At 38.3% G+C, this 17,075-nt stretch overlaps 1 protein-coding gene across 5 annotated transcripts in view; it reads right to left on the minus strand.

Moving 5' to 3' along the window:
• The window catches only part of BAZ2B (bromodomain adjacent to zinc finger domain 2B), a 239,784-nt gene that overhangs the window by 28,565 nt on the left and 194,144 nt on the right, over positions 1 to 17,075 (minus strand). For 3 of the 5 annotated variants that reach the window (XM_040971611.1, XM_040971614.1, XM_040971613.1), the window contains 8 exons: positions 15,888 to 15,932; positions 15,617 to 15,643; positions 14,345 to 14,410; positions 6,934 to 7,074; positions 4,253 to 4,507; positions 3,053 to 3,267; positions 1,674 to 1,748; positions 33 to 276 (listed from right to left, as the gene is read on the minus strand). In XM_040971611.1, the coding sequence (XP_040827545.1) occupies positions 33 to 276; positions 1,674 to 1,748; positions 3,053 to 3,267; positions 4,253 to 4,507; positions 6,934 to 7,074; positions 14,345 to 14,410; positions 15,617 to 15,643; positions 15,888 to 15,932 (1,068 nt within the window). The remainder of the gene's footprint in view (positions 1 to 32; positions 277 to 1,673; positions 1,749 to 3,052; positions 3,268 to 4,252; positions 4,508 to 6,933; positions 7,075 to 14,344; positions 14,411 to 15,616; positions 15,644 to 15,887; positions 15,933 to 17,075) is intronic. The other 2 variants (XM_040971612.1, XM_040971610.1) reach the window with 1 other exon arrangement.

The raw sequence follows: 17,075 nt of genomic DNA on the forward strand, positions 1-17,075 counted from the left end.
AGTTGTCTTAAAGTCGACCTAACTTCACTTACCTCTTCTTCACAGATGTCGGTCTTCTTTCCTTTTTTGTCTTCTTTATCGTCTTCATCCTCCTCATCCTCGTCAGCTTGGTCATCGCTGTCATCGTCATCGTCGTCATCGTCGTCACTATCCCCTCCCTTCCTTCTTCGCTTGCGTCCTGGAGTTGGTGTGCCCAGGGGATGCGGCTCCTCCCCAAGGTCAATTCCACCCGATGTGTCTCGTTTGCCTGTTTTCTTCGCATGAATGATTCTCAGTCTGTAAAGAAAAATGGATGAAGACAGGGAATAAGAAGCCTTCCCTCTATACCTTTAAAGTGCACAACATGAATATTAAGTAAAAATGTCTCACAATGTTCTCCCATGGTGAGCTTATAACAGTGGCAATAAAATCAGAAGGAAATTTTTAAAATATGATTTCATTAAATATATTAATTTATGAGTTATTCTGGCTGTCATTTCTTTGTTAATTAGAACATGCTTTTAAAACTATGAATGGTGAAATTCATTTTGACAATGGGGAAGTGATAGTTCCTAATCCCATACTACCAGAATGAGTACATTTTAGTTCCAATTACCTCAAAGAAACTATGCTATAGTACAAAAGTTGGATAATTTTAACATTATATTTCCCGGAAAGACAATTAAGTTTTAATGATGAATAGGTTTGGCTAGACACTTATGGAACAGATTTTAATTATAAAGCAATTAAGGAAAAAATTTTGTAGTTTCAAAAAGTTTGTATTTATGAAAAAAGCTAGACACAGCATGATGGCTCGGTGGCTAAATCTTCACCCTGCAAGCACTGGGGTCCCATATAGGCACCAGTTCGTATCCAGGCTGCTCCACTTTCCTTCCAGCTCCCTACTTATGGCCTAGGAAAGCAATGGAGGATGGCCTGAGTCCTTGGGACCCTGCACCTGTTTAGGAGACCTGGAAAAACCTTGTGGCTCCTGCCTTTGTATCAGCTCAGCTCCAGCCATCGCGGCCACTTGGAGAGTGAACCAGCAGATGGAAGACCTTTTTCTCTGTCTCTTCTTCTCTGTAAATCTGCCTTTCCATTACAAAAATAAATCTTTTTTTAAAAAAAGAAAAAAAAAACCAAAAAATCTACCTGATACTAACACCCTAATAAAACAGCTGCTTGACTCCTTTAGTGGGGTGGGAGGTGGACGAGATGCAATAACCTAGTAGCTAAAGTCCTCACCTTGCATGTGCCAAGATCCCATATGGATGCGGGTTCTAATCCTAGTGGCCTCACTTCCCATCCAGTTCCCTGCTTGTGGTCAGGGAAAGCAGCAGAGGACAGCCCAAAGCCTTGGGACTCTGCACCCTTATGAGAGACCTAGAAGAGGCTCCTGGTTCCTGGCTTTGGATCTGCTCATCTCTAGCTGTTGCAGCCGCTTGGGGAGTGAATCAGCAGACAGAAGATTTTCCTCTCTGTCTCTCCTCATCTCTGCATATCTGACTTTCTGATAAAACTAAATAAATCTTAAAATTACAATCACAACTTTTATTCATTTAATGCTACATATGTTAAACATTAACTCTTCTTCAGACAAAATAAAGTTTAAATTCTATCCTTACAACTTATATGTTTTATTATGAAATTTTATAAAAGGAATACACTTTTAGTTTTAATAAAATCACACTTACTTGCGAAGTTTACCTTCTACCATCCATTTATCCCTTCTCAAGTTTGACATATAATCAATATTCTTGTCAATTTCACTGCCAATGCAAAAATTTATTGAAAGACATAAATTAATATATTTGTGCAATGCATCATTTTTCAGTAAGTTAATGTATTTTGGTAGCTAAAAATCATACAATTGATCTTGTCTGTATAGATATAGCTGTAGATATAGTTATGTAAAATATGCATGCAGAAGTCTTTAGTGAATACAACATCAATATTAGAAACCTCACTAATTCCTCCTTTAATGCAACGAAGGAACTATCTGTTGATTGCCTTAGAAAGACAGTATTCCATGTTTTGTTTGCATATAATTAAAATGAAAGCAGAAAATCAGAACATGTGTGTTTATTTACATACATGGACCTATAAACATCAATAGCTTCCCGAGTGTACCTAATGTCCAAACAGGAAACAAGAATTCTGTGACACATGCTGTGATAATAAGTAACAGCAAATCAGGGTACTGTTTACATTGTATCTGTGTGTGTATGTTGTATGTTTTAGGTAAGTACTACTCAGTGCTATCATGCTTATGCTTAATTCACTTGTAAAACAAATATTACCACACTTTTCAAATAACTGCCAATTAATGGCAAAACAAATAAAATGTATATAAACAATAAAATGGCTAACACATATACAGAAAGCTTAAGATAACCAGAACAGTAGAAATGCATGGATCTTTATATTCAGACCAACTCCTTCTTCTAGAAAAGTGAAAGACTAAAAGTAACAAGATATTGAAAGTAACACAGAAAAGGATAAGCATGGCAATATTCACACATTTTTAAATATAAGAATATTTATACTTCAATAATATAAGCACTAGAATGGAGTACTGAGTCTGACTCATAAATGACATTAAAGACTTTTAAATGCCTGAATACATTGATAAACAAATAATGTGAGATCACATTAGCACAAAAATAAAAAGTGGCTAAATAATTCTAAGAATGGCTACTAAGGAAAATCAAAGTTACATGTTCTTGAAAGCATAGGAAAAAAAATTCTAGGTTTGCATGATATGTGCTAGATTTTGGCACCAAAGCAAGAAAAAAAAGTATCAGAATTTCAAGAAGTAAAAAAATTATTCAAGCAGGTGAGGAAAGCTAGAGGAGACAAATACAGAGCATGACTCCATTTCTTTTTCAATAGATGGCAAAGGAATCATGACAATATTGTCAATGGCCGTCTTTGGTGAGGTAAAGTGTATAATTTAATTTTCTTCTTGGTGCTCTTTTACAGCTTTCAAACTGTCTCTAGACTGTTCGTCTTGCTCTGGGGATAGACAAACCCGGTGCAGAAGAGTCCCCAGCAAGGTGGGGCAAGCACTCACCTCACCACGCTCTTGCTGCATGCCAGTTCATTGATGAGGAAGGCCAGGATGGAGGCCTTCTGTGCTGGGGTGTGAGCCTGGAAGGCTTTTGTCTTGAGGCTCTCAGTGAGCTCGGTTTGTCCACAGTGGGCTTCCATGAAAATCTGCAGGATCTCGGACACATTGTCCCGATTCACGCCGACATTCAGCAAGTGATCTCCAAGAGCTGTTTTGGCCTGTAAAGGGTGGCGCTGTCACAAACGTGGCCCGTAACTGTTCGTAACATCAAAACAATGGGACTAAAAAAACCGATACAGCCTTTTCTGGATATCACGGACAAAGGCTTCACTCACATTTTCGATCAAATGGAGTCTAAAAATGGGCCACAGATGACAAATACGTAAGTACTTGTATCTTTCCGCTTCCCCCTTTAAACCTTTGGTTTTAAAGTCAGGCAAACAGAAAAGTCTGTGTACTCAGGGGGAAGCGGATGTTCTAACTCAGCTACCAAGAAGCCTCCGACTAAAAAAATCTATTCACAGGCTTTTCTCGGACTTTCTATAGACACTTTAACAGAAATGGCAAGCAGGGAGAATTTCAGTTCATTACTTTCTGTAGCTTTACTGAGTCATACTTTCATTGCCTGAAATAAACAGGGAGATGGAGGAAAAACTAACAGATTTATCTGGCAGTTTCTTGTTCTACAACACAGAGACCAAAGCGGATGGTGATGTTTATTGCAAGTGAGATTACGACAAACTGGAAAGCACTGGGAACCTGCTGAGCAGTGGAGTCTCAATGAGCTGGTCACTAGGTGCTTCAGCCAGCTTCAGATATTCACACAGAGTTGAAAGAGGGCAAGGCGTATTTTCAGAAGGCACACACAACTTTATTTATTTTTATGAATTACTCTCTGTTTTTGACAAAAACCCACTCAAGGATTTCCTTCATCTTGATTCAACTGATTCAACTTCATCTTGGCTTCCAGATGAAGGAAAAAAGCAACTTGAGAATGTTTCACATTCCATAAGCTTTAAAACTAAAGATTTTCATGGCCTGTGCCAAGTGTAATCTGATGCAAATCTAGGTTTCCCTCTTCAAGACACTATATGGGGGGAAAAAAAAACTCGATCTGCCAATACAATCCTCTAGCTAATATGAAAACATTAGTTAATAAACACAGCGGAAAAGTTTAACGAACCTTAGTGTGTATAATTTTACCTTGTATCCTGTTACGAGACCGGGATCACACACAGCAGCGGAGAGCAGTCTCACCAGCAAGTCTTGCACTTCACCCATGCTGTCCCCTATATTTAGCAATCCCTCTTGAAGAACGCTCAGGTTGGGAACATCAATGTTCACATCAAAGCCCAAAACTTTACCAAAGTTTCGTAAGAACTGCACCACCATGAGACAGTCGGAAAATGTACTTCCAGACAGAACAAGTCCCGGAATACGAGGCAATTCAGGCAAAGGCTAAAAATCAAATCATTGCAGACATTTTTAAAGAGAACTTGCAAATTTGAAGAGCTGCGATTTTCTATCTTCTGAAAACAAAAAAATAAATTGCTATCTTTGTTTCTCTTGGAGTGTACCAGTGGTTTTCCCATTGGGTGACTAATCCCTGAGGGGCATTTCTGTAATCGCCTTGGCACTAAGTGTAGTGTCATATAAGTAGCCATCAGTATATTTTGCATATACTCAGTATGAACTTAGAGCTTTGCAAAAGAGATACTAATTTTAATGAACTCACATACTGACAAAACATGAGTCATATGTGACGGGAGCACAAGTTACAAAACTTCCTCACACGGACACATCAATGAGATGTGTGCTGACTTCTAATGAGATGGAGGCATTGAAGGCTCACACTTTCTTGGGCAGCTGAGGAACTAAGCGAATGCATCTGTGGGGGCTGTGGTCAGAGGAAGTGGTACCATCAACGGCTGCTGAAGGCCATTCACATGACCAGAACTGATGACCTTGAACATGAGCCTACTGAATGAAACCTAAGGTTGTCAGGCTTCCTTATACTTATGAAACATTAATTAATATAAACTTCAGTATTAAAATTAGAAAGCTGTCTCTGTTGCTACTTCCCAAATATATTCACATGGTAACATTTGGAGGCCCAGATTATAGTACCAGAACTGTCACAGATAATTTGAAAAATCCCATAAACAGAGAATATAAATTAGAAATATCTTTGCACATGTATGAAAATTAAAAGTGTTGTAAATTTTCACTGGGGAAAGTAGTGATTTACATGTATTTTTATTGACCTGAATTGGTCCTTGTTCAAAAATGGTCACCCACCCGGGGCTACTGAATTAACCAAGTGGCCATATGAGATACCAGCACTGCATAAGCAGTAGCTTAACCCATTATGTTACAATAGAGTCCCCTACAATTATATTCCAAAACTACATTACACCTCAGTTTTCTCATCTGTAAGTGGGGGGAAATACCAGCTCCAAGGAATTATATTGAATATTAAATGGGTGAATTCATGTAAGCACTTAGCATAGTGCCTGCATGTGGTAAATATACTCGGTAAAGATCAGCAGCCACTGGCAAAGCGTTGAAAGGGGCTATAGATTATAGTGGGTGGACTTATCTGTGCCTGAATACCTGGGAACAATCAAAGAAACATGGAAATCCTATCTACTTCTCCAATTTTTTTTTTAAGAAATCTTCAGTATTGTTACTTATATTAAAAGTGGATGCAGTGCCTACCTTATATACCGCCTCTTTGTGTTTACAAAGATTTTTACTTATTAATTTGAAAGTCAAAGTTACAGACAGATGGAAAGTCCTTCTACCTGCTGGTTCACTCCCAGATAGTGCCAACAACCAGTGTTGGGCCAAGAGGAATTGGGAGCCAGGACCTTTGTCGGGCTCTCTCAAGTGAATGACCTGGGTCCAAGCACTTGGATCTTCTTTCTGCTTTTCCTAGGCCATCAGTAAGGAACTGGATGTAAACTGGAGCAGCTGGAAGCAAACCAGCACTCTTACAGGGTGCCAGTGTTGCAAACTGCAGCTTTACCTACAATACCACAGTATAGGAGCTCTACTTGTGTTGTAAGAACTACCGTTATTAGCAAACAATGTCCAGAGTCGTTGACTGTTGGCTATCCGGGAGAGGCAAGTTCATCTAGGCTTGGGAATCCACTGTTCCATTTCAAAATAAGGGGCAAGCATTATGGTGGAACACGTTAAGCCACAGCTTGTGACGCCAGCATCCCACATGGAGTCCTCCACTTCTGATTTGGTACCCTGCTTAAGTACCAATCAAAGCAGTTGGAGATGGACTCAGCAGCTGGGCCTCTGCCATGCATCTAGGAGATTAGGATGAATCTCTGGGCACATGGCTTTGACCTAGCCCAGTGCTGGCCAATGAAGCCGTCTGGGGAGTGAACCAGCAGATGGAAGGCCTTGGGTTTCCTTTTTCTCCCTTTGTCACTCTTTCAAATAGATGAATCTTTAAAACAACCATAATTGGGGCCAATGCCGTGGCACAGTAGTTTAAGCTTCTGTCTGGTGCTGATATCTCACATGGATGTCATTTCTGGCTGCGGTTACTCAGCTCTGACCCAGCACCTTGTTAACATGCCTGGCAAAGCAGTAGAAAGTGGTCCAAGTCCTTGAGGCCCTACGCCCACATGGAAAACCAAAAGAGGTTTCAGGTTCTGGGCTTTGGACTGGATCAACTGTGGCTGTTTTAGCCATTTGAGGGATGAACCAGCATGTGAAAGATTTTCTCTCAAATAAAAATAAGTAAATCTTTAGAAAACAAAAACAAAAATGTGGAAAGACTTTCACTGAAACAGCACTTGCAATGAAAGATAAACTAGAAAAATTAAACTTACTAATGAATTTAGTTAACAGGATATATAAATTACCTTTTGGTCTGCTAAGCACATGTCTTCATTCGGCTTCTTTAGTTCCTTTGCAATTTCTAATTCTAATCTTCTTTGCTCCAGTTTGCGTTCTTTATTTAATCTTTTTTCATCACGTTTTTCCTGCTTCAATCGTTCTTTTTCCTTAAAAAAGAAAATTATGTGCACATGGTCTCTTAATCATTAAATATGTTTGAAAAGACTCTAGTTAACTTAAAAAGTAATCAAGGCTGTTATCATTTCCATAAACAGAATTCTCTTAGGAAGCTTAGGAATACATTTACAATTATGTAGGAATCATGTTGCATTTCACTTTTCATTATTTTCACTGAACATTAAAATTATCTTAGGACTGTAAATATTTAAGTTCAATATTAGATTTAAGCAAGGCTACACTGTTATTCAAAATTGGTTCAACCCTCTGCCAGGTTATATGAATAAAATATCTACTGACAAATGAAGACTTATAAAATGCACATCAGCCACCATACATTTGCAAGATAGAGTTGACTGCTAACACAGCTTTGTGTGAGACTCCAGGAGGTAAAGGAGGGTTTACAGCAGAAAAGCGGAAGCAGCATATTTGAATCTGCAAAAGAAGCTCTTTCAAAACATGTTAGCTGGTCTTCAAATAGCACCTGAGATGAAATAGAAACACTATTTGCCATCATTAAGAATGCTTAAGAGAATGTAAAGTGGGTTCTGAAGGCAATTCCTAAAGCATTCAAAAAAATGTTTGGGAAATGGCAACATGGAAATAACCGTCTTATCTCCCTGCTGCAGAGAACAACATACTGTGGAAAGTTAAGGTATTTTCTATTATTATACAGATGCAGGCAAGGAAGTAGGGTTAGCAAGCAGCTGCTGAGGTTTGCCAGCCCTGCCTGCCAGGCATGTAGACAGCCCAGCCCACAGCAAGGCAGTCTGAACCACTGTGCCACACAATCCCCCTCTCCGCTCTGCACACCACCAAAAATCCTTTTTGCGTGTGTTGTCTTAACTTCCCTTCTTATGCACTGCCCACATGTGTCTCTTTTTTGCCCCACCAAACCTCACCCTACAGTGGAGAGGAAAACCTCAACTTCCGTCATGCTGCCACTTAGAATCAGGGCCAGTTAAAAAGAGGGTGCCAGGCTACGTCCCATGTTTTCACTTTAGCATAAGAAAATTGCCACGGCTGACACGCTCACTCCCATTATGCACCTGACACTGCAACACTTCAGACATTCTACAACAGGAAAGGAAATATGCAACCCCCAAGCCCGTATCCAATGTTCCTCTCTCTGAATGTTCAGTTAAGCCACACCCCATGCCTTTGATGCCCACTCCCCGCGCCTGGCATCTGGGTCTTATGAAGGGACGACCCTGAACCTTGCTGAGCACAGTTCTTTCTCTCATGACCTTGCCCAGCACTCTTTTTTGAACGTGTACTTTTCACATCGCCAGTAAACAAATCTTGCTTTTCTGCTAGCCTTTATCTGTCTCCTCCTTGAATTCCACCTCATGATGGAGAAAAGAACCTGGGCCCAGGACGTTTATTGTTAAACTTCAAACACAATTTTCATTTGAGAAGAAATAGAAGTAGACAATTCTAATCTTCTACCTTTGAAATCCTACACACTATAGGTGGGTTTTGGTTGTTAGGCTGATTCTATGTCTTCCCTGATTACAAAAACCTTTATTTTTTATGAAAATAAGGAGTAATTCCTTACTATTGAATCCAGACTCTATTTTTCCCAATCTTATCTCTCATTTTTTACATTTTTGTAGTTTTAGCCCAATTACTCACTATTCCTTTTCTTCTTTTATTGGTCCATTCCAATGCAGAAGTTTGTTATATCTTCATCACCTATCTGAATCCTAAACAACAGTACCATGTCCTTCATATTAGCAATTTCTATTCATCCTCACAGCCCTTAATTATGATTTTAAAATAGCACTTATTGTTTTTTTAATATATTAGCATATTTGCCCATATCCTAATCAGCTCCATTTCATTTACCCTGTTGGAGCTGATTTGAGTCCCATTGCTCTGCCTCTGATTTAGTTTCCTGAGAATGGCTTGGGAAAGCAACAGAGGACAGCCCAAGGCCTTGGAACTCTGCAACCATGTGGGAAACCCAGAAGCAGCTCCTGGCTTCAGAAAGGCCCAGCTCTGACTGTGGAGTAAACTAGCAGATGGAAGATTCTCTTTTTCTCTGCCTCCCATCTTTCCTTCTCTCTGTAACTCTGATTTTCAAATAAAATACATAAATATGTTTTAAAAATGAATATTTAGCTTCTTGGTTCTTTATCAGAATAATAAATTAGGATAATCAACAGAAAAACACACTAAATCAAACTTCTTAATGATTTTTACAATTATGAGATCAATCCACTAATAAATAAAACTGTTTATAATATTATTATTTCTTCTCAAAAAGAGAATGCCCAAATGTCACAGTTGTTCTTTTTACTGCCAACTCTCCACTGGACACAATCTTGGGTATATACAACTCTCCAGGGGCTCTTCAACCACCAACCAATATTTAGAATGGCATACAAACCCCGTACAATTTCTACTCTCTTCTCTCCAGTCTTGAATTTCTTAGAATTCTAAAGCATCATGTGACCTCGCTGTGTGGAGAAGGAAGTCAGTTTGAAGCCACTGCTGTGATGGCGATGTTGACAAAGCATCAAAGCCGAAACCAGTACGTACACAAGATTACTGCTAGCTAGATCCTTTGTGCACTTTGCTCCGGATCCTGTTTATCCACACATTGCATCTTTACATTTGTCACATCCCCTGCCTGGAATGCTCCTAATCCTTTATATAAACCTGTGCAAAACCTGCTTTTGAAAATAATTCTTCTCACAATGATTTCAGGCATTCTTAACATTTTTCCTTTTGAAACTGTTATACAACTTATGATAGCACTTACTACATGTGTGACAATTATTTGTTTAAAGTTGGCCTCTCTCACTTGAGTGTAAACTTCCAGTTGACACAGGAAGGAATGCATCCATCCCTGGTTCCTCACAAACTCATTCAATTCCGGGCAGCTGGAACAGCTGGACAGTCAACAAAGTTTGTGATTTAACTGTTCTTATTCACAAACGTGCATCCATCCACTGGTCTCGCTGATCTAACTACTGTTTTGTTTCTCATCACAGAATCTTACTATGTATATTTGGTGTGCTATGGATATAAACGTTACTTAGGCATTTATTAACTTGTTGGATGATTAATTCTTCAAAAGCCACAAAAATAAACTGGGTAGCACTTATATTTAACTCTGTGGACAAACTTAATTGCTTTCAGATACATGCAAACCTTGGACTTAAAAGTTGAGTTCACTATTAATAATATTTAAGAGTTTCGAAATGTATATTTTTGCATTTATTCCAACACAACCAATTTCCTGACCATTTTATAATACCTACAGTATGATTTGGTATCATTTCAAATAGATTCGTCTCTGAAAACAAATTAAACAGACATTTTATCATTAGAATTTTTTTCCCCCAGAAACTGATTGTTTCAAGGAACAAAAAAGTCAAATTCGAAGGTAATGAAAATTGATATAGTATCTTTTCTGCTGGACTTAATATAGTTGAAAAAGCAATATATGCACTCAGTCAGTTCTAAAATATAGCTCCATGGTGTATTTAAGACTGACCCAGGCTCAGCTCTTATGGGTGTCTGGGGAGTGAAGCAACACATGGAAGATCTTTGCATGCCGTTCTCTTCTCTTCTCCCCTCTGCCTTTCAAATAAGATGAAAATTAAAATTTTAAAATAAATTAAGAGAAAAATACTTTAAAGACTTTGTATTGGCCCGGTATAGGTGGATTCATTTTTTAATCATTTCTTCTCACTGTATCTAATAGCTATTTTTTATATTTCTAAATATCTCAGATGTAAGAACGACCATGTGTTGTAAGCTACACATGTTTCTTTTTCTTTCAGGATAGAGCAGCAGAATTGCTGTATCTTGTTTCTGATATCTAAGCTTTATTGGAAACATGATACCCGATTGATCCCATGCAGTAAAGGGTATATCCTACTCCCATGAAATGTGTATTGTACTTTGAAGAGTTTTTGGAACATCTCTTTCTAATTAGTTATATTTAAACTGTAGCTGTAATTTTCCACTCAACCCTGATTTTAGACACCTTTTTTGTAGCTGTGTTTTACAGACCATTAAGCACAAGCATGAAAAACCAATACGAGGGACTGGTGTTGTAATGTAACAGACTAGGCTGTTGCCCTTGCTGGGTCAAGTCCTGCTGGCTCCACGTTTGATCCAGCTCCATGTAAGCAGCCTGAAAAGCAATGGAAGACAGCCCAAGTTCTTGGGTCCCTGCACTCACACAGAGGACCTAGAAGAAGCTCTTGTCCCTAGGCCTTGGTCTAGCACTGTTTCAGTCACTGTGATCATTTGGGGAATCAGCAATAGGAAGATCTCTTTGAAATAAATAAAATAAATTTTTAAAGGAAAATCAATGGGAAGAATGACATACTTTGGGCCTATGGGGCACTGCTTTCATGTGGACATTCAATGTGGTAGATGATCTTGTTTGTATTACTCTCTTGGGATTTCCTTCTACTAAATCCTAGGATATCTAGAAACAATGTTCTGTTATTTTAATTATCCTGCCTTTTTTCATTATCTTTCTTTCACATCAAGAAAAGACAGAATGAGTAAGGCCTGGCTCTTTTGACTTCAGCTAGTAAAAAAACCAAAAACCAAAAACCAAAACACACAGTAGGTAGAGAAGGACTTGTCTTGAGGGATTTTTCAAGGTCTTTTTCTGAATTATTAATTGCTCCCTCAGTTTCTATACTTCAGAATAGAGAAAGTTAGATTGAGCTATAGAGATTGTGATGAATTATTACTTCCCATCATTCTAGGCTTGGAAAGCTATAATGACTTACACTGAACAATACACATGCAGTTATTTATGCTAATACTGCAATAAACATTACATTGTTGGAATATTTGCAGACTTGAAAACTGAAGTGTTCCTGGATTAGCCTCCTCCCCTACTCTTGTTACCACCCTCATACTTCTAGAAGGATATGGAGCAGTCTTGGGGCAGGCAATCTGGTACGCAGTTAAGACATTGTTTGGGACACCCCAACCTGTGTTAAGAGTGCCTGGGGGCAAATTCTGGATTCCACCTTCCTGATTCCAGCTTTGTACTAATGCAGACTCTCTGAGGGAGCAGGTGATGGTGCAAGTATTTGGTCCCTGCCACTCATGTATGAGCCCAGGCTAAGTTGCAGGTTTCTAGTTTGGCTTGACCTTGCCCTGACTGTTGCGGGAATCAGGGGAATCACCCAGCAGATAGAAGGTTACTGTTTATTTCTCTGCTTTCAGATGAACACTTTGAGAGAGAGGGAGATTAGAGCAGACATGCCAACTTATAGAATCTGTTATCTCCCTCTACTTACAATTTTTGAAAGATTGTAATAAAAATTCCACGCATAGATACTTGGGTTTTTAAATTATTTTGTTAGACATATACAATGTCAATAAGTCTTGACAATCAATACTTGGGTGTATATGCGGGGGGGGGAGGGAAGACAGCAAGTGGTGGGGATGTTTTTTGTGCAGCAATTAAGACACCTTTAGGGAGGGTCATCAGCATGCCACATCAGAATTCCTTGGAGTGTGTCCCTGATCCATTTACAATTCTAGTTTCCTCCTAAGGCAGAGATTCAGTGTGGGTGCTGGGGTCCCTCCCACCCACAGAGAAGACCCGGACTGAGTTCCATCCTCTGGCTTTGACTATACCTAGCCTCTCTTCCTTTGGGAAGGGAACCAGAAGATGGAAAAATCCTTCTCTCCCTTTCAAAAAAAAAAAAAGGCAGCAGGAAAGCAGTAATGACATTATAGGGCAAAATTTCCATAATATTTTGGAGAATCACTGCAAATGATTGCTAGAAGAGACTTGTAAGAGCTAGCCTGGGGGCCAGCTCTATTGCTCAGCATGTTAACCTGCAGCGAGCAGGGCTGGCATCCCACAGAAGCACAGGTCTAGTCCCAGTTGCTCCACTTCTGATCTCGCTCCATGCTAATGTGCCTGGGAAAGCTGTGGAAGATTACTCGAGTATATGAGCCCTGTCATCCCAGTTGGAGACCTGGCTGAATCTCTGGCTTCTGGCTTCAGTTTGTCCCAGCCGCAGTCAATGAGGCTATTTTGGGAGTAAAGCAGCAGATGGATGGTTTATCTTTTCCTGTCTCTCCCTCTATCTCTGTACCTCTGCCTTTCGGATAAGTAACGAAATATTTTAGTAATGGCTAATCTGTGTTTGTAGTACCCAATCTTAGCATTCTATATAGTAACCTCAGGCCATTTCAACATAGGAAACATATATGCAACAAGCAGCATGAAGTAATTACGTTCTGTGCATTGCCAGCCACCTTCCTAAGACTTACACACATGCTCACACCCATCCCCACACCCAATTATGTATTAACTCTAGGAGAAAGGAATTAGCAACATCTGCATTTTGTAGATAAATCAATCACAGAGGGATTTAATAATTTGTCTGAGGTATTTTAATTGGAAAGTACTGAATTCAAATTCAGGTAAGCTGGTGGCACTGCAAAGGTTTCAAAACAATACACATAGTATCTATACACACTAGAGATTTACATGGCTAATCAATGTCAGAGCCAAGACCAAAACACTGAAATATGGGTCTCTCAACTCCTAGATCAAACAGTGTCATATTTATTATTTCTCATTTTTAAAAATGCTTATCTCACTGGATAATCCCACAGCCGTAAGGATTATGTTTCATCCTCTCAATGTTAAGGAAACAGCTAGAACAGAGGAAGCAATTTGTTGGCTCAGCCAGCCTGAGAATCTGAGTGTTCTGACCTCCAAATCCCTGGTTATAATTCAACTGTTTTAATGATGGTTGCATTCCCCTTAGAAGACATATTGACATTTCTATAAATTCCAATCAACTCACCTGGATTTATTTTAACTGTTTTCCTTTTCTGAATTACTTGTTAAAAGTCTATTTTAAGGAAAGAAATTGTACCTGACTTTACCCATAGAAACAGAAAATTAGATGATTAGATCCATCAGTGTAGAAGGGGGACAAACAGGTTTTGTTTAGGTAAGCTTTCATCATAGTTTGTGAAACCTTCTGGACATATTAGTACATTGTAACTTTTATCCAAACTGAATAGATTAAAAACACAAATTTCAGGCATGAAAATTAACTATCACATGCTTTGGAGTCCTTCCTATATTGTGTCATGTTCTTTCAGTTACTGTCTCTAAGTGTTGGTTTCCTAAAGAGAGTCTATAATAACTGATGAAAAACGGACACTCTGATTTATATTTATACAAGGCAAAGCTTAGGAAGAAATATTAATTTATAAGGGAATATGTTTTTAGGAAAACAGACTTACTTCTGCCTTCTTACGAGCCTCCATAGCTTTCATTAGCATCATATGCTGTCGCCTACGCTCTCGTTCCTATTAGACCAGATAAAATTAAGAAACTAACTCAGCCACAACAGACAATTCGATATTCAAATGGAAAAAATAACCAACAAATAAACCAATAGCATTTATAGACAAGTCACAGTAAATACTAAATATAAGACAAGAATGGCCAGTCTGTGCATGTTTTAGTTCAGGTTTAGAAAGCAAATACAAGAACAATCAAAAGCAAAAAGGTAAAGCAATGAACATGGAGACAGTGTAAACAGAAGCATACAAGATTTACTCATGGTCAGTTGTGATGCTCCTTCAAAAGCTGGCAGAACAAAAAGCATAATGGTTGGCTGGAACAGGTCAGTTACCTTACATCTGCTATTAGAAAAACCACAAAAACCACAGCCAATTTGACTAAAGGTTGTGTTGTTATAAATTTTTAGATCAGGTAGAAATAGATTTATAATAATTTTCATGGTATCGTTATAGAATTTGTTAACTTAATTTCAAGCACAAAATCATTTTATAAATCCAATCATCTGTTAACAAATTTAAAAGTCTGTTTTATGGCTTTCATATCAATTTAGTTAAATTAGTCTTGGTTCACATATGAAGACCAATCAAATGGGATATTCCTGTGTATTGATGTCTGCCATTTGATGCACTATTTAAAGCCAGAAAGGCAGCACCAGGGGCTAATAAATAAAATCTGAATGGCATGGTATGAAAATGTGAGCATATGCTTAAGAATTTCTAAATTTAAAAAATTGATAATATCTAATAGTTTTTTTTTTTGTTCTAACACATTTGGTCTCCTTAAGCTTTTTTGAAAATTACTGCTAAAATTATTTTATAAAACTAGAAAATATTTCATATACTCTCATCAAGCAAACTCAAAATTCCCATTGTACCCAATGGCAGTTTTGCATCTAGAACGATGAGAGAATATGGGTCACAATTGCGTCTAATTGTATACTGATCCAATTTTCCTTGTGACATCAGTAATGTGAATTTCCAGACAACAACCTTATTTAAGGCTTACAAAACTCAATGAAAATCTTAGCGATGTACCATACTTTTCTACAGACAGACAAGCAGATGTATGCAATGCACTGTGCTGTAAAGCCATGCAGCAGTATGTAATATGACAGCAGCCAGTGCTACACTTTATGCATTGCTATGACAACCATATCACAACCAAATCACAATGCGGTGTTAGATGTACAAAAATAAACATACCCATACCATATCTAGTCTATGCCTCTCCAACTCCTGGTAGAAAGAGTTGGCACAACATTATGAAACAGAAATCACAGAGTCATAAAACCAATTTTAACCCCCCAAAAGACACACCAATACCAAAGCAAGGCAATAAACTGTAAGATGAAGGAAAAACTTAAGCAGAAATTATATTAGAAATTTTAAAGAGAATATTTTGAAGATTTCCCCCAACACAGGTTTAAGCAAAACTATGACATGTACATTCCAATAGGTATCCGGCTGTGTGCATACAGACCTGGTGCTTCAGAAGGACAGCCTGTTGTCTTCTCATTTCCTTTTCCTTAAAAATAAGAGATCTTTAATACACGGCCTTTGGGGGAAATATTGAATATTCTTAGAGCTAAAAGTCACTGTCGTCAAGTTCTGTAGTCTTTTGCTATGCTAAATCATATGGAATTACCAACATTCAATTATTTTTTTTAATTATAAATGTTGATTTTATTTCATATGGTCCAAATCCGTAAAACAAAATGATTATGATATTGTAACAAAGATCTTTCTTCAGTAGCTTTTAACTTGAAGTCCAGTGAATGACATGACAACAGGCTTCAATGGCACATCCTTGGACTGGTTGGCCACATGGTATGGCATATCTAGTAAGATTTACACGTGCATTTTTAAATACTTTTTAAAAAAGATTATTATGGTGCAACTGTTGAATTAAAGTCACAATATGAACACCCTTATCTCTCCAAATGAATCCTCCCAAAGACACTGTACAGTTAACAGCATCTGTTTCCTTTCTAAGACTGAAAGTGACAAAAGCTGTGATCAGTTTGGATTTTCATGTCCACCTATGACCTGGGGTATCACCTCAATGGGGATTGAATGAACAGAAATGCTTCTAGGAACGTCACCAAATTAATTTTAGAATGGACAAGTCTGGATGAAATTAACGTTACAGACAAGAATGAAAAGGGGCAGAAACCTATGGAATAACATGAGAGATTCTATGAAGCCGAGATGATCAACAGCCCTGCGGCTTTATGAACTCCATCCGTGATGGCTGCAGAGCTGCCCGCCTGTTAGCACTGCTATCCGACGTGGGTGGAAGGGGTTCTGAGGCAAAGCGAGGCAGACATATCCCTTACGCCTCAGGATGGAAAATCAAATCCAAAACTCCCTAAACATTTCAAGTTATATTAATTAACAATGGCTAATTTTATTAGTGCTAAGTAATAAAGGCTGATAATGCTCTGATTTTGCTTCTGTAAACTTTTCATTTTTAACAGATTATACAATTGCTGAACACAAACACAATATATAAGTGGAGAATCAGATTTGGACACAGATAAAAATGAACAGAAGACACACAAAATAGTTGTAGGACAATCATTCTATACACCACGACTCTACAGGGGTTTTAAAGGCGTAGTTTTGTATTTATGATTTGAGGTCTGTAGAGATCTCAAAGCATCACATA

Source organism: Ochotona curzoniae, unplaced genomic scaffold (genome assembly GCF_017591425.1).
Source record: "Ochotona curzoniae isolate NIBS_2020 unplaced genomic scaffold, NIBS_Ocur_1.0 contig_2210, whole genome shotgun sequence".
Lineage (NCBI taxonomy): Eukaryota > Metazoa > Chordata > Mammalia > Lagomorpha > Ochotonidae > Ochotona > Ochotona curzoniae.